Source organism: Ambystoma mexicanum, chromosome 11, assembly GCF_040938575.1.
Source record: "Ambystoma mexicanum isolate Mex_15411 chromosome 11, UKY_AmexF1_1, whole genome shotgun sequence".
NCBI classification, from domain to species: Eukaryota; Metazoa; Chordata; class Amphibia; order Caudata; family Ambystomatidae; genus Ambystoma; species Ambystoma mexicanum.
In genome coordinates, this window is record NC_090934.1 from 1,295,065,677 (window position 1) to 1,295,084,678 (window position 19,002).

Sequence of the window (19,002 nt, forward strand, 5' to 3'; positions counted from 1 at the left end):
GGAAAAGCGACTCTTCTGGCGGGGTAGACCACGAGAGAGCTGGTTAGTCCAGGCACACCTCTGCAGGCTCAGAAGTGCAGTTTCCTCGAGTAGGCGTCGAGACTCACTCACTCACTCACTCACTCACTCACTCACTCACTCACTCACTCACACACTCACACACTCACACACTCACACACTCACACACTCACACACCACACCACACACACACGCTACCTCCAGTCTGTTGTGCCTTTGGGGTCTCCAGTCATTATGGAACCTGTGGTGGTCTTTATCCTGTGAGACCTTGGTTGTTCATCTTCAAGATATCAGGAACTGTGATCCCGGAGTGTGCAACCCCAGACCCAATCCCTCATCCAAAAACTACTACTGCACGCGCGGCCCTTTGTGGCCCTGCAACCAGAACTTCAGCTTAAGTAAGTCAGCCCAGCAAATCTGAGAGTGCCCCGGATGGTGTCTCAGAGAATCTGAGCAAGGGGGGAAGTTTGTATGCCTGTTTCCATCCCCTCCCACCATAGGGATTGTATGTGTGTAAAGTCCACTCCCTACCTTCCCCTTGCCTGGTCGTGATCAGTTGAGTTCTGGCTAACATCAGATGATAAACTGGGACTTTTGACTCATTCAGTCCCTACACCCACCAAGAGAAGGACATTTGGTGTGATACGATCCTTATTTCATAGGGCACAGTACTTGTTCTAATTGCTTTTACCTTGTGTTTTGTTCACTTTTCTGCATACGGTCCACACTGAAAACAGTAAAAGCAGTTTAGCAATGAAAAGTGTAGGTGAACTCTAGAGAAATTACGAACTGTGTGCGTGAGAATTTTCATATATGTGATTTTACATGACAAGAGTGTGTTAAGGCCTTGTAAATAGTTTCTTTTACTACTTCTGTCTAATTAGTTTTGAGTGCTGTGTGTGTGTGGCTCACAGTACCATAGCTGCTTCTTGCCTTACTGCTCTGCTGCACTACCTTGATAGAGTTTGGCCAGACTTAAGTGTCAATTACCTTCCACACTAACTAGGGTGGCCTCTCTGAACTCTCCCATAGGACTGGTTCTGAAAATTAATTTTAACAGTGACTTTATCATTCAAGGATCTGAGTTTCCAGTCTGCACTTCAGAGAATTGGATAGTTATTTTTTTTTTTAACATGGGATCGTCAATGATATTTTAGATATATTATTTTATATTATTTCATATTGAGTAATTTACTGAAATTCAGCATTTTAATGTTGGTCTTTAAGTTGTCTCCCAGGCAAAAAGTTAGTATGGTGTTTAGCAACTTAACATCCGTGTTTGTTCTTTTTTTTCTTTATTTGTATTTGGTTTATTTAACCCTTTACAAAACATTTCATAAATAGACAAATCTTATAACAAACAGATTAAAACATTTTCATCACATTTACACTCCTAATTATATCCTCGAACATTTCACTCCGAACATGCCTTTCACATTTGAATGTCCAAACAAAAATCACCTTTCGGTAGTCTCGGATTTCATAGTGTATCACAATCTAATCGCAGACTCACCACGATTACATTTCACACAGAGAACAAACTTGGCTGCATGTGCCGCCTTCTTTACTTGTTGGGAATACAAACTTTCTACGAACAGGATCTTTCGTCAGTTGATCAGAGATGAACCTAATTTAATGTACCTTACAGACCATCATTAGAAAATCAACCACTTTGCACTTCAGTGCGATATTGGTACCATGCAGCATTTCAAACCACAAGTGTTCCCTGGAAACATTAGTGATATCATATACAAATTCAGAAAAAAAGGCACATCTTTCGCTTAACAACATGGGGCAAACTAATAACAAGTGTACCAATGTTTCAATGTTTCCACCACTTCAGGATGTTCACAGAATCTACATGATTTTTTATTCTCAATATTTAGTTTTCTAATATGGCTAATTTTATTAGTATTTAAAACATTGAACCTGCATCGGATCACACTATTACGAAATTTACTTGACGGATATTTTGTCAAATAAGGTTCAAGTATAGGGAACCACTTCCACACGGAGACAACTTGATTATATAGCTTAGAATTCATGATCGCAGCATTATTAGCTGCCCAATCAAATGCCTTTATCAATATTTTAATCTTTGCTGGTTTCTCTAAAAGACACTGCATTGAAGCTCCAATCTTTACCAAAGTGTTTTCTACATCTGATTGTAAGTCAGTCATATATTTCACAGTATTACCCTCCCTTAGTATGTTGTACAGCGAATTCGACCCTGCCAGCATACATTTTCTATACAACATAACTCTTTTGCATTCCACTATACTTTCTAGCGAACCCAGGGCAAATCCATACCTTATAATTTCTACTGGTGTGCATTTTGGTATAAAGTGCAATACTTTTTTCCAAATAAGTGCTTCAGTTCTTTTTAGATACGGAATAATTTTTACCGGGTAAAATTCTTAACCATAAGTTAGCCTTGGAATAACCTTTAGCAGATAAAAATCTCCACATCCTGACATTGTGAATTTACCAAATTTCGTTTTGAGTGCCTTCAACTGATTACCCGCCACTCTCGCTTTGGATTCTAGACTTTTTTTTGCAAAATTTTGACTCATACTGCTAGCAAAGGAATACCCTAGATATTTGAAAGCTTTCTGTAGCCTTATCTTGGTCCCTTCAACAAACCATTCTGGATTAAGGCTTGATTTGTTATTTTGACCCAATTGATAACAACTGTTTTTGTAGGATTCATTTTTAGTTTTAGTTCTTTAATGAAAACTGTAAACAGATCAATTAGCCTTTATAAGCCTATTTTTGTGCAATCTAACAGCAAGAAATCGTCAGCATAGGTGTTAGAGAGGCTAATTTCCCAAACCTAGTGAGTCCCCCAGCAGCTTTGCCGGATTTTTGGGGTTTCTTTGGAGACTCTTTTCCTCCCACTCTTAGACATGATTTGAGATATCCTTTGACTTTGTAATGTGTTTTATGGGCTATGGGGTCTTTTACTCCATAGGGCTTCATGTATTTTTTGTATGTGTGTTACACAGCACCCTCTGTGCCGTAACACCGGGGTGTCATAGTGACCCCCAAACCTAGACTCCGTACCCTGGGACTGACTACTGTCTTCCAGGGCATGTAAAGTCACCATTGGCTTTACTAGTCCTAAATTGTGAACAGAACCAGTACAAACCATCATATTGTGGGCGTCCTGGTAGGGGCAATTCGATTGCCCCTGGGTCTGTTGTTTGAGGGGGCATAGCCAGTCCCCCCTGAGCAAGATCTGGCTGGTGGCAGTGGATACTACTTTTTATATTCAACCGCAAATATATTCCTATGGGATTTTCGCATTGTTCGAGGCTAATACTTTCTAACATAGCCTCAAACATACCGCCGGTTTATTTATTTTATATTAATTCACCGGTTGGTATTTTTTGCCAGAACTCGGTTCCAAAATGGCGTTTGTGTTCGCTTCTGTGACTCCAACCCAAGTCGAGCCCTTTGTTCCACATTTTGGCAGGCTTCTCCACAGAAGTCTCCAAAAGTGGTGCCACTCTGTCTGGGTACCACAGGGGGTGTGGGAGCGGGTTTAGGCACCCTGGACTGAGTTGCCTCGGCACCTCAAGTCGCACACTTGTGTGAATGGCCCAGCGGTGAGCCTCCCGGCTCACCACTTAGCATGTTTGAGTGACAGCTAGGACTGATGAATGGGGGTTTTCTGCATAAAAGCAGGGCTTTGGGGACTGGGACTTGAGACGTCGCCACAGGACCAAAGATTCCGAAGAGGGAGAAGCTGAGCCGACCTGCAACAACGACACCACCGGTGGATCCCTGCTGAACCGACTCACCACTTTTTCCAACGACAGAGATCTTCATCCCGAAGAGTCTTCTTCCTTTGACTGGTGGGGATAACCAGTTTGGCCGCCTTTTCGCCTTCCTGGATCATCTCGTGGCCGCCTTGCCTGTGCCAAGCACCCCGGCAACCGGAATACCACGTTTTTCCACTACCGCGAATAAAAGGGTAGTACCTTTTTACCGGAGAACTCCGCGGCTGGTTTCTTCCCTGGCAGTGCAACGACCTTCGGCTTTCCTCCACGTCGAGATCATCTCTTCCTCTGGACGACGCCGCGACTTGCACCCGCTGCCAGGAACAACTGCCCCTGCTGGAGGATCCTCTCCACTTTAAAGGTACTGTGTCCGCCTGGCGTCCCTCGCAACGGTCTGTGTGGGATGACTCTTAAAGCCTCAACTTACCACTTGGGCTGGCCCTAGGCTGGCTAACTGAACTTTTCTAAACTGAACTAATTCCTTTCTGAACTCTCTGCAAGACTTTCCAAGCCTTTTAAACTGTGTGATCTTGGGCGCATTGGTATTCTACTCTCTCCAAGAGGGAGCCTGGCCTTTGAACTTTTTGCTCACAAGTAGACTTTGACTTTCCTTCCTTGCTGAGTGATTCTAAAGGATTGTGTTGTGTGCTGTTCCTAATTTCTGCTTTTTCCCTCCCTTTTTCTTAAACTTATTGGAGTGCCATCTTTAGTTAAGCGCTCACCTCTGTCTGGAAATTGGTGTTAACTAAGACTTGTCCAATAAGGAATAAGGGATGTATATATAATAATAGTGACTGTGTTTTTGAACTTACTTATAATAATAGTGCTAGAGTGTTTCTAAGTGTGTTTTTAAATAAATAATAATATACTTGATACCAAAGCTCTGGTCAGTGTTTGCTTGTGCTACTGTATTTTGGTACCTATCTTGTATACTCTATATACTGTCTAACTCTTCTTGAGAGAAGTCTGGCTGCTCAGCCACAGCTACCAGGTAAATCTGGGTGGTACAGACTGCTACCAATTGGGTTTACTGCCAACACCTGTAGTCTTAAGCCTTTTGCAGTGGTCCCTAAGGGAACTGCACAGGTTTCTGCCTAACAATAGGCTACCCAATTCACTGAAAATTCACCAATTTTTGGAGTTAGCAAACCAGACGACGCAATTTTTACATTTGCGCCAGAAACATGAAGATTAAATAAAATGGCCGCCAAGGCGCAGCCTTGCTTTAATCCATTCATTGCTTAAATTTCTCTGGACATCAACCCTTCATTGTTAAGCCTAACCTTTAGAATTGTGTTCGAATAAAGGTGAATAATCATTGCTAACAACCCTCTGTCGATTTTCAATTTATCAAGCCTTTGCCATAATGTTGATCTATCGACCATGTCAAATGCTGCGGATAAGTCCGTAGAAGCAGCATAAAGAGGCCCATGGTCAGATTTCTTTGCTTGGCTTTGCAATATAGATACCAAAAGACCACCCGTATCAGTCCCCAATCCTTTTCGAAACCCGAATGGCCCCACGTCGAGGATTTCATTCTCCTCCATCCAATGCAACAAATTTTCCAGTATTATCGATGCAAAAATCTTGGCCTCTATATTAATTAGTGATATCGGTCTATAGTTGTTAGGACATAGACGATTGCCTTTTTTAAATACAAGTATCACATAAGAGACTTTCCAGGAATCAGGCATGGTTTGTATCTGGAGTACATCGCTAAAAATTAAATGCAATATCCTGGCCCATAACTCGGCACTCTGCTTAAATATAGAGCATGTCAAGTTATTTGGACCAGGAGTGGCAGAGGGTTTTAGCTTTTGGATCATTGATCTTAATTTTACCACTGAAACGTCGAGACACCATTTATGTTCTTTATAATCAACTACCGCTGTGGCATTAGTAGAGAGGGCATATAAGTTCTCAAAAAAATTGCACCATACTAGTTCCCCAATCGGATTTGTGATTAACTGCACTTGTGATGCTTCAGTGCTATTGATAAGAGACCAATAATTTCTAGAGTTGTTCTCCTTCATAGCCCCAAGCATAGCTTCCGCATCTTTCTGTTCAAGATTGGCTCGATGCTGAATCATCCAATTTTTATACGCTTGGCGACATATTCTCGCTAGTTTTTTGTACTCATCTGTTGGCAAATCAAGTTTCTTTATAACACATAATTGCTTATGCAACAAGGCTCTATGTCCTTTAACCTCTAAGTCAAAAACATGCTTATGCATCTTTTTTTTATAAACTAAGGCATTGCTTGAATTCTGAAATGGGTCCAACCTAGAGGCGAGTAGGTAATCGAATGCAGCTATCGAGTATGTTACTTTTTTTTGTTCTAACAATTTTTTCTCATAATCCTACCACATCATGTTGTTAAATTTGATAGACTTGAGGGTATTCCATTTCACCCTGTTTCCCTTCACATTTACAATTAAGGGTACCCAGTTCTCATTGCCATTGTTAGCTTTCTTCTTTAAATTCAAATTAGTTGATATTAAAGCATGGTCACTTGCAGCCATAGGTTGGACAAGCATAATTTCAGAGTCCTTAACCAACTTATCACTTGCAAATATATAATCTATAATTGTTGACCTACCTCGTGCAGACCATGTACATTTATCATTGAACATCATCTCCATTCCCCTGGCACTTAAGAAATTGCGCCAGAGAGCACCTCTATAACGTTTGCAGCCCTTTTTTGAACCACTCGCGCCCTTAACCATTAAACATCAATCTATCTCTATATTTGATAAATTGCAATCTGCATTCAGATCGTCGGCAATTATAATGTGACCACCAGATGTAGAGGCTAACCATTCCTGCATCAAAACATTTAATTCATCTAACAACTTCGCCAATATTTGATCATCATACCGAGCGTTGTTCCAATAGACACTGATGACCATTAATCCCACTCTTCCATTTTGTGTATTTAGATAAAAGGTAACAACTTGACATGAGGTGTACAGGTGTTTTTCTGATAGTTTTTCAATCAGGTTACAATTTCGAAAAGCCAGTGCCAGGCCACCCTTGGGGCGTCCTCTTGGCCTACAAGAACCAGGAAGACATAGAACAACATATCCATCCCAAAACAGCTGACCACAAGCCCAAGATTCCTTTACTAACACAAAATCAAAGTTTTCTAATTCTTTGCACACTTTTTTGTTCAGAGCAAGGTGCATGTGCCCCCTGGAATTCCACAAGATCAGCTTGAAGTGGCCATCTTCACTAAAGGGGCTTACCCATGTTTTTGAGTTGCTCTATAGATTCTTTGAGGGACACCGCCAATGTACGCCATTCTTTCATATCAGAAAGAAGCATGGCGTTCGGAAGCTGACGAACACTCTCAACGCTATTAACACATGAGTCGAAATTTTGACCCGTCAACTCATTCTTTTTCAGATATTCCACACATACATGTTCTTGATAGTTATAAACATCAAAACCCCTCTTTTGCAAGGAACCGGCTTCCTTCAGGATCAGGGCACGTACTAGGGGTAACTGAATCACCAACCGCACAAAATCAATCCTTTGGGGATGAATGTAATCCACCAGCTGTATGTCGGCAGAGGCTATTAATGACAATTCTGGGTTGTCACAAAACAAACTCAATATATAAGGTCTGTTCAAGGTTGGGGAGTAACGATCCTCAAATACATAATGTAATATGAGTCTTGGTACCTTCGGAAAATGCGGTCGACGCAGTATACACATAGAATCCTTGGAATATCATTAAAATGAGATTTTTGCATAGACTTTTCCTTGACACTCCTATTGCCATTCCCAAGTTGCGAGTACCACCGCCTCATCTCTTCTGCTTTGTCTTGTGTACTCTCACCCCCTGATCTATAAGTGTCCGTCTGAAAGGCCATTTCTGTTCCCATCTTGTTTTCCAAAGCAGCCTTCACAGGTGATGTTCTGGTTATTCCGCCTGCTACATCTACGTCTTTTTTATTACATAGATCTTTTATGATCCTCCGTACACATTCCTCAGTTACAAAGCTATCTGATGTAACTTGTACAGAATCCTTTTTTGAATTGCACTTTGTTTCAGTGCAGGACAAACCAGTTGGCATTAAAACCTTGATCTTATTATTATCTTGGGATAGCCCTTGGTTGGTACTATCTATCCCCTGGGGAACTTGTATCATGCTGGCCACTACATTGTTACTGGAGCCCAAATTTTTAATAGTGGATCCATCACTTCCTGATTTGTCCCCTTGACAACATATGTGAACTATCAGGAGGACAGGACCTTTCTCTCAAAAGTGAGCTAATGGAATACCCAGGTTCCTCCCTTGAAGGGATTTGTATACGTATGGGAGCATCCGTATTCTTAAAAAGGTAAAATATATCTAACATCCCCATTTCCAGATTTTTTAGATTAGCGTCAGTTCTGTCCGTAACTCTTTTTTCTGATGTTTGTTAATCTGCTTAGAATCACATGCTGTGCATAGGTCCAACATCCAGTGGTCACTGCGGAGTATTGCATTTTGTTTTTCGTAGTCGAAAAGGGACGTCGACAAGGCGTGTCTGAAATACTATCCCTATAGTGACGTGCGTTGTACCCACAATCCCTCACGCGTCGAGGTCCCTCAGATTGTTTTTTTCCGCCCAGCTACTGGTCGCCTTTACGCGGAGCTCCTCGAGAGACATTGCAGATTTCTTCTCCTCGACCTTTGGTCGTTTTCCTACTTAATATATAGCACATCGATGCCTCCCTCGACGCAGTTGTGAAGCTGTCTCCGCCGAGCAAGATCTTCGACGGAGGGGACGAGCGGAGGAGATCCTTCGGCGTTGCCGAACACGTGGCCTGGCCTTGCAGGCCAAATACAGTAGGGAGAGTGGGGTCGTGGGACATCTCTGGTTCTTTTCTGAGAATGCCTTTCCTTTTCCCCTTCCTTTCCCTTGGGGTCGTTATCACGATTTATTGCCTCGGCTATGGAGAGGACACCCTTTAGGTTTTGCCCGCTTTGCAAGGGCAAGTTTACTTGGAAGGACAAGCATTCACGGTGTAACCGCTGCTTGCCCCTCGATCACAAAGAGGAGGGTTGCACGGCTTGTCGGCTTCTTAAGCCAAAGACTCTAAAAGACCGTAGGGTCAAGAGGTGGGCGGCCTACGCTATGTCGAAGGCCGATTCTTCACCCGCCGCTGCTACCACCGACAGTGACGAGGAACGTGATAACACGACCTCCACTACGGAAGTCGTAGACCCCTCTAAAGAGCGCTCGCGCTCTTCGTCGTCTGTCCCCGGCCCCGACGGGCTCGGCTCACGCCCTGCTTATGGGGATGAACACCCCGGCGACACTGACGCACACGATACCACACATAAGCACACAACCCATGGCTCTTCTTCGTCAAAGACGAAGAAAGCATCAGTGCCCAAGGAGAGGCAGGTTCCACCGGCGGCCTCCTCGGACCGTTTAGGTTCGAAGCCCCTCTCGCAGCCGCGACCAGCGACTGGGCTTTCGGCAAATAAGGGCGCCGCCCCCAAACCATCGGCCGGAGCGCACCAGCAGAGAGCGCACGCCGCCGTAGAACGATCGACACCCGTAACGTCGAAACCACAGCCCAAAGCTGACAAACGAGTCGCAGAGAGCTTGGCGAGGATCGTTGTAGCCGACGCCCAGAAGCGTACGCCGAAAGACACGTCGAGCGCTACGCAAAGGTCGAAAGACAGGCCGAAAAAGCCCGAAGAAAGACAGGGACTACCCCCTTCAGTCGGGGGGACCCCCAGCACACCGGAAGGCTTTTCAGAAGGCGACGGGACACTTTCCTCGACGTTATGGGAGAGGTCGAGCCGTTTTCAGCTAGATGACACTAATTTTCCCCCGCTAGACCGCTCAGGGGTACCCCATGAAACCATGGAAAGGCTCCATCTCTGCATGGAGAGAATGGAGAGGTTTATGAAGACCCAGAACCCTCCTACTCCCAAGAGAACAAGAGAAGGGCCTCAGGAGGACCCCAGGGCCAAATTCCCGAGACTATTCAATCCCTAGCAGGACACAGCCTCAGATTTCCATAATGTGTATGACCTCACTGGTGAGGAACAATACTTGGAGGAGGAGGATGAATTTGTGGACGATGAAGAGGGACAGAACCAGGAGGAAGGTCTGGAAGACAGCCCAGACATGGTAGGAGAAGGCTTCGGAGAAAATCCAGAAGAAGGAGCTTCTCATCCCTGGCAATCCCCATCAGTATATTCGGACACTGATGTCCTGAACCTTAATCCTCCTGACAATTCACCTGTTAGAAACACGTCTCCCATTGACGATCAGCCCACATTCAATGCCCTGTTGCGCAGAGCAGCAGCACATTTCGAACTGGACACTGGGGAGATCTCTCCTGAAATAGACTTAGTGGAAAGAGTAATTGAGGAGAAACCCCCGGTCAGCCAGACCATTCCCCTCCTCGCTTCAGTGAAGAGAAGAATCATCCCTTCGCTATCCACACCCGCACTAATCAGAGGAGTTAATCCAAGAATTGAAAAACTTTTCACTCCTTCACCCTCAGACCCGCTGTACATCAGGGGACATTCCATTCCGGATTCCCTTGTAGTAACTAATACAAGGAAGAGGGCAGGGGTGCCGCTGTCCACCAGCGAGGCACCACCTGACAAGGAGGGCAAGAGGTTAAATGCCCTTGCAAAGAGAGTCACATCCTCGGCTGCCTTTTCGGCAAGAATTGCGAACAACAATTCTTTGCTAGCTAGCTACGCAGACGCGCAGTGGGCCAAACTGCGCAAAGACGCCGAAGAAGCGCCGGAACCTCTACGTACACGCCTGCTATCAACTATTGGCGAATGAACCCAGGTCAACCAGAGTATTGTAAAGAACTCTCTGGATGCTGCAGAGACCGCGGGACGTTCCCTGGTTCAGGGAATACTCCTAAAACGCCATGTATGGCTGCGCAACTCAGGGTTCAAACCGGAGACACAGGCGTCTTTAATAAATAAACCTGTTGAAGACTCAAACCTCTTCGGGAAAGCGGTGGATGAGGCTCTGGAGATGGCTAAAAAAGAGTTTGATACTATCAAAACTCTTGACCAGATCTCTAAGCCCACTACCAGACGCGGCTACGGCAACAAACGCTTTTTTCGTGGCCAACGCCAACAGCAGAATCAGCAGCAACACTACCCTGCCACCAATTATCAGACCAATAGTGGGCAGTACAGCCAAAGAGGCCAGCGCCGTGGCAAAGGGAGAGGTCGGGGGTCCACCCCCAGAGGTTCCCAAGCCCCCAATAACACCAAGTGACGCGAAGATTCGCGTCCCCTCCCATGCAACACCGGTCGGGGGCCGGATAACATCCTTTCTTCCAGAATGGGAGGGAATAACGTCAGACCGCTGGGTACTTTCCATCGTAGCCCACGGATACTGCATCGAATTCAACGGTTCCCCAACATACAGACCCCCGAGGGGACGACGCATGACACCGGAACACCTTGCCATCCTTCTCCAAGAAGTACAACTACTGCTGGAAAAAGGAGCCATAGAGGTCGTGCCTCTATCTCAGGTAACAGAAGGTACTTATTCAGTGTACTTCCTTGTACCCAAAAAGGATCTAACCATGCGCCCTGTATTAGATCTGCGCCCAGCGAACAAGTTTATCAAACCCCAGAAGTTTCGTATGGTGACCTTACAGGAAGTGATCCCACTGCTATCACAGGGAGATTACATGACAACATTGGACATGAAAGATGCATACTTTCATATTTTAATGTTGCCAGCGCACAGAAGATACCTCAGGTTCATGAAAGAGGGCAAACACTACCAGTTCAGAGTGCTACCCTTCGGCATAGCATCGGCACCAAGGGTATTCACGAAGGTACTGGCAGTGGCAGCGGCCCACCTGCGCAGGTTGTCCATCCCAGTTTACCCTTACCTCGACGACTGGCTCATAACAGGGGATTCTTACGAAACATGCTTCTCCAATACCCAAAAGACTGTAGACCTTTTTGTTCCAGTTGGGCTTCTCCATCAACGAAAAGAAGTCCAGCCTAGACCCCAGCCAAATCAAACAATTCCTGGGGGCTCTAATTCAAACAAAGGACGGCCTCGTCTTCCCCTCCAACGAGAGGGTCCAAAACATGCTGTTTCAGATCCCTCAATGTGTGACCGGTCGAGAGGTGATGGTACGCAAAGCAATGCACTTGCTAGGCATGATGGCGTCGTGTATTTATTTGGTACCTCACGCGCGCCTGCGCATGCGCCCTATGCAAGAGTGGCTCAGCAGCCAGTGGTGTCAGGCCAGCGGACTATGGGACGATCTAGTGGTGGTCTCGCAGGCCTTGGTTCTCTCGCTACGGTGGTGGACAAAGGAAAACCTGGAAAGAGGGAAACCCTTTGCCACACCCGCGGCGGAAGCCACTCTAACCACAGACGCATCCCTCACAGGATGGGGGGCTCACCTATCCCATCAGACTGCTCACGGAGTGTGGACTCCAAACGTAGCATCCAAACACATAAATCTACTGGAGCTACTAGCTGTGTTCAAGGCGCTAAAAGCCTTCCAGGAACACCTACAAGGCAAGACTGTGTTGGTCCTTACAGACAGCACCACAGCCATGTACTACATCAACAAGCAGGGGGGCACCCACTCTCCAGGACTGTCCAAACTGGCCCAAAATATATGGAAGTGGGCTCTCAAACAAGACATGTTCCTACTGTCACAACATGTACCAGGGGAACTCAATCTGCTGGCAGACAAACTCAGCAGAGATTTCCCCCTGCCCGAAGAGTACGAATGGCGACTGCACGAAGACATCGTCTTCGACGTCTTCACACAATGGGGATTCCCAGAAATAGACCTGTTCGCAACCCTGGAGAACTCACAATGCCAAAGTTACGCCTCCAGGTACCCCCAGAACCAATCCAAGGGGAACGGTCTGTCGATGCAATGGTCAGGGAAATTTGTTTACGCTTTTCCCCGGACTCCCCTTCTCAACAAGGTGGTGCACAAGATGCACCAGGAACAAGTGACCATGATACTGGTGGCCCCAATGTGGGCCCGACAGCCATGGTTCGCTCACTTGATGGAGATGTCTCTATCTCCCCCAGTGAAACTCCCCTGCCCTTACAACATGCTGTCACAAGACAAGGGCAGGACTCTGCATCCATGCCCCCAGAACATGAATTTAGCAGCTTGGCTCCTGAGATCATAGAATTCGGACATCTACAGCTCCCGCAGAGATGCATGGACATCCTCAGGGAAGCCAGAAAACCTAACACTCGCCACTGCTATTCTAGCAAGTGGAAGAGATTTGTCATCTGGTGCAGAGGAAAAAGCATCAACCCGATTGACTGCTCTCCCACACATATTATTCTATACCTGACCCACTTATTGGATTCAGGTCTAGTGTTCAATTCCATTAAAGTCCACCTAGCGGCACTTTCTGCATACACCACTTCCCAACTCAAAGTGTCGTGGTGGAAGATCCCTGTTATAAAGGCCTTCATGGAGGGAGTAAAGAGAATACACCCCCCGATAGCTGACCCAACTCCCGGATGGGACCTTAACGTGGTACTTACCAGACTCATGGGCTCACCATTTGAACCCATGCACAAAGCATCTCTTAAACACCTCACTCTTAAGACTGCTTTTCTAATAGCTATCACCTCCATCAGGAGAGTAAGTGAACTACAGGCTCTTTCTGTTCTAGCCCCCTTTGTTACAGTTCACAGAGATAAGGTGGTTCTACGCACGCACCCAAGGTTTGCTCTGAAATTCATCTCGAAATTCCACGTAAACCAGTCTATAGAACTGCCAACGTTCTTTCAAAATCCTTCCAAATTGGGAGAAAAAACTCTGCACACACTAGATGTGCGCAGAGCGGTCATGTTCTACATGGAAAGAACCAGACCACTGAGGAAGACTAATCAGTTCTTCGTCTCGGTGGCAGCAGGAAGAGAAGGGGATGCAGTTTTAAAGTCCATTATTTCTAGATGGATTGTTCAATGCATCACTCTCTGCTATACTCTTGCTAAGAGAGAACTGCCCTTTAAGACAAGAGCACACTCTACTCGAGGCACGGGGGCGTCCATAGCATTCATTGCAAATGTTCCCCTTGAGTCCATCTGCAAAGCGGCTACCTGGAGTTCTGTGCACACCTTTACAAAACACTACTGTCTAGATGCACACTCGAGATCTGACTCCCAGGTGGGACAGGCAGTATTAAGACATCTTTTCTCTACTGTTCCTTCTCATAACCCACCGCCAACTCCGGGTACTGCTTGCTAGTCTATGCACAGCATGTGATTCTAAGCAGATTAACAAACATTACAAGACAATGCATTACTTACCGTAAAAGCATTTCTGATGGTTGTATCTGCTTAGATTCACATGCGCCCACCCTTCCTCCCCGCTCGGATGGAAGGAACATAGACTTCCTTTTATATCTCTCTTTCCTGTACTCACTCACGTCTAGAAGGCTCCCTCAGGGCAGAAAAATACAAACAGAGGGACCTCGACGCGTGAGGGATTGTGGGTACAACGCACGTCACTATAGGGATAGTATTTCAGACACGCCTTGTCGACGTCCCTTTTCGACTACGAAAAACAAAATGCAATACTCCGCAGTGACCACTGGATGTCGGACCTATGCACAGCATGTGAATCTAAGCAGATACAACCATCAGAAATGCTTTTACGGTAAGTAATGCATTGTCATTCCTCAAAACGTCAGAGAGATTTGACACAGCATCACAATACCCAGACGGCATGACCTCGTTGTTAAAGCTCTCTTTATCAGCAGTCAAGTGTGCATGATCGGAGTAAATACTTGATTTCTGCTTTCTGGGAGACTCTACAACTAAGATGATCTCCTCCACCTCTTTGGGCTCAATTTCTGTTACTCGTAGACTAGGCTCCCTCAGGAACTTTCTTGATGAAACATTCAGGGCCTTCTGTGCCTGCACTTGTTTCTTCCTCATTTTTTTCATTTTTTTTTTGGGATATTTTTATATTAAATATTTCAGCAACCTTTATGGGAGGAGTATCCAAAGTGGATGTCTGTATATCAGGAGCGAGGCTTCCTACTATATTTATATCAGCTACTGGCGTCCCGCTAACAGCTTTCTCGCTAATGTTAGCAGGTAAGCAAAAAGGCCCAGTGACATTGTGACTCCCACAATCCTCAGCAGATTTTTCATTCGGATTGAGCTTTTTTATCTTATCATTCGGCAAAGTTTGTTTCACTTTTAGGTTCAGTTTGGAAACCGACTTCGTTTCCATGCCGCCTTGAACCATTGGTGGAACAAGCAATTCCGAATGTTTGTCCGCTAGGGTGTCGGGCCACGCTATTAAAGCATTCAAGATTTCTTTTAAATACCATGTCTGAGTTTTTACTTCGTTATATAGCTGTTGGTTGTCAAAATCTATTTCTTTTATGTCACTCAGACCAGCTTTCTCTTTTTTTTTTTTGAGTCCTCCTCATCGATCATCACCTTATTTGTTCCTAAGGAGGTAGTATTCTGGGTTGAGCAATTGAAGTGCTCCGATAATCCTAACAGGGCTATCTCCCCTGATAGAAATATCAGAGGTGTGTCCAAAAATGACGTGCCAGATTATCTTTACTAATCCCACAGAGCATCGCGGACTGTCTTCTGTCCTCATTGAATAAGGATTGTGAGGATTCCGGTAGCTCATTCTCCCCAGCATCCTCAACAATTAGCTTTGATGTGTTTTGCGCACACACCACTGAATCCTCGTCAGAGTCAGAGGAATCAGGGAGTGGTAGCTTGAGCGATGCTCATCCTCCTTGTTTTTATAGTGTTGGTGAGAATAGCACCGTCACGATTCGTGTCTAGAGTCTTTCTTTTCATATCACTTCAAAGCACGGGACAGTCACAAGAGTAGAACGCGAGATAAATGCTCTGATTAATCCGATCACCTCAAACACGAATTACTCTCCCAGCCAAGACCGTAAAATAAATACAATTAACTGTTAACTAAGAATTCTCCTGTTTATCTGTTACACACCCGCTTACTTGCAGATGAAATCATTGTTATATTGAGGAATTACTCGCAGTACAACAATAGGCTAATCGGCTCACCGCTCCAAACCACAAACAGCAAACAGCGTACTTCTCTGTACTTCCGGGTTCATGTGCGCTACGCACTCGGAATATCAATACAGAGGCGGGGCGGTTCAGAGGCGGTCCCTTGTTAGTAGAGCCAATCAGGTAGACCTTGGTCCAGGCAGCCGCGGTGTATCCTTTAAAGACTTCCTCCACGCGTTCAAACAGAGTGCAAAACGTATCCTCCAACACTCGAGTCGCTGAGCCGCAGACAACGAGTCTTCCACAGCAAACAGCGTACTTATCTTCACATCAGTGTTTATAAACGTAGAATTCTTGCTGTTTCTTCCATCATTAGAAGGAGTCGCCTGCATCTGCCAAGTAGTAGCTAAATGACATTGCCAAAAACAAGTACCTCCATTGAAAGTCCTTGATTTGTTGATATTTAATTTGAATTAGTGGTTGGTTTAATAATAGAGCGGTGGTAGTCTAAAAATGGAAGCTGAATGTTGGTTAGTGGAATCGCATTGTTTGAAAAACATTTGAATTGGGGACTAAAGAAATATACTTTTTCAAATCGTCACAATTTGGCCCCTAAGTGCATGTAACTTTTCAGTGCTCATTTGTCACCTTAGCGTATTTCTCATGCACTGATAATACGTGTAATGGGCACTGGCAATTTCAAATTTTGCAACATAATCCATGTTTTTTATTTCATAGATTTCCCATCTGATGTAGCTAACAAATCCCTCTGTGATAGCACCAGTACAATGCTCTGGAAACCCAAAGGTCGGAGAAGACGATCATCTCACCCAGCGGCGGAATCATCAAGTGAACAAGGTGCGAGTGAAGCCGACATTGACAGCGATAGTGGATACTGCAGTCCCAAGCATGGCAACAATCCGATTGGAGCAATGGGTTCAAGATCCACCGGCTGCAGCAGTTTGAATGTACGTAATAATTACTTTGGTGCACCCATTTTCTTCTGCAGCTTTAAATGTCTACATAATACTAATGGATCCCCTAGACATCAAATTAGTATACAATTCTTTCCAGGTGCACCTCTCAGTGCTAGTCATGTATTCTACTTCACAACACATGATCATATGATGGAAAGTCACAGTGGTTAATGGATTTATGGAAGGGATCATAAGCCTAACCCTGCCGGTCTCCATCCAGGCTTCAATTTAGGACATCAGTACTGTACTACACAGGCTTATGCTACCACCTTTTAAACCTACACACAAATGTTCCTTAAAGAATTTAAATTACATGGTAGCTTTCTTGATTGCTGCGACTTCAATTCAAAGGGTTAGTGAGCCACAACACTTATCAGGTGAGAATCCTTTTATAGCAATACACAAAGACAAGTTGCTGTTTAGATCCTATCCTAGGTTTTCACCTAAATGCATCTGAAAGTTACACAGCAACTCATCTATTTGACTGCCAGACCCACTTTCTAGTGTTGAAAGAAGTTATACATACACTAGACGTATGCCGGTCTGTCATGGTCTATGTGGACAGAAGATTCGTTTTTTGAAAGACTAGCTAAATCGTTTTGGCTTATGGCATTGTGCAGTTTTTCCAGTGGTTTCAAAAATGTTCAGAATCTGTGTTTTACCAGTATTTCCCTATTTGCCCCCTTCAAAAGATCACAGATGCCGTTTTTTTTCAGTGTAAACACACACATTTATCTGCTGTTTGATTGCGTGCATACGTAGGGTAATTTCCCTCAGAGCAAGATGTTATGAACACTAGAAGTCAAGATAATTGCAGTAAATCATGTAATACTTTTTCAGGGACTCTCTGTCCATCCTTGCCCTTTCTTTCCATCCCATGAAGACAATGATTTGTGAAAACAACCTTTCCACATTGACAGACAAGGCATAGTATGATAAAAAGAATTTGCCTGGGATTTGAGAGCAGTCTGCAATTCAGGCACTAGAACACATCTATTCCCATATGTAACTGGCACGCCTGCAGACTTCCCGTGGGTGGTATCGGTGTGCGGTATAAATCAAACCAACATAACATACGAAACACTGTTTGCAAAAGGTCTTTTTGAAACTTTGGTTTGAAAACACTATCTGACTGTGGAAGGCATTGGAAAAATATGGTAATTGTGTTTTGCTAACACACCGAATGCTATTTTTGCAGACGTTTCACAATTGTTTTTATTTTTATGTGTGTATATTTGGTCATACCATCCAAATTAGAAATATGCTTTTATTTCAGAAGCTATAGACAAGGATTATTTGGACTGGCAAAAAAAATAACCTCCAAACAGATAACTATGTTTATCAAGTGCTGCTTACTACATAATAAGAAGGGAGTCTCCCTGAGCCTTTGTAGGAGGGGGTGAGCAGGGAAAGACTGTTTGCCTGGTGCGGGAATATGAGAGGATCCTATGGCAGAATGTTGCACAGGAACTCAGCAGGTTTGGTGATTGTTCATAAGATGTTATGTGTTTATAACTTTCTGTAAATCATATGGCTTTTTTCCTATTGCTGCTGCAACATGTGCTGTATGGGTTGTTTTGACTGAGGATGGGATGAGCACGGCTCTCTCGCTTCACTCTGTGGGAACCTTTACCTGCATAGCAAAAATCAATTCTGGCACCCATGAATATACACACAGTAAGGGAATATATCTTAAAGTGAAATATACATATGTAGTTCAGTTGACATTCCCCTTAGAAGAAAGAGTAAAAGACAAAAGAACATCGGACTTTTACCAAAAGAAGTAATGAATGCCAAAAAAATAACCTGAGAGAGGAAATGTTCCATTAAATATGCTGGCAAAATATAAAAGGTGCTCACCTTTTAAACCTAGAAATATGTAGTGAATTATTCTCTGGAAAACAAAATCTCAATACGTTATGGTTTTGTGGGTAAGCGTCTGCACTGGGAACTTAACATCCTGGGTAAACTCCTGGTAGACTACAAATACCAGAATGCAATTCAGCAAAAGGCAATAAAATGCCCTATGGGTTTTTAACATGTATTTTCAAGGCTTATAACAAAACGTAATGTGTGAAAGGGTTACCGGTTTTTGTTTGTGTTTCACAAATATAGGGTTCATCTATGAGTTGATGAAAATATAAAATTCTACCAAAAAGAAACGCTTTTGGTGCTAGATATGATCCTCTGAAGTACTTCGTTTTGAAACTGTTCTGTGTGAT

The 19,002-nt window shown here is 44.4% G+C and overlaps 1 protein-coding gene across 3 annotated transcripts in view; it reads left to right on the forward strand.

Moving 5' to 3' along the window:
• The window catches only part of SECISBP2L (SECIS binding protein 2 like), a 1,017,636-nt gene that overhangs the window by 336,274 nt on the left and 662,360 nt on the right, over positions 1–19,002 (forward strand). For all 3 annotated transcript variants that reach the window (XM_069624786.1, XM_069624787.1, XM_069624785.1), the window contains one exon: positions 16,542–16,771. In XM_069624786.1, coding sequence (XP_069480887.1) covers positions 16,542–16,771 — 230 coding nt within the window. The remainder of the gene's footprint in view (positions 1–16,541; positions 16,772–19,002) is intronic.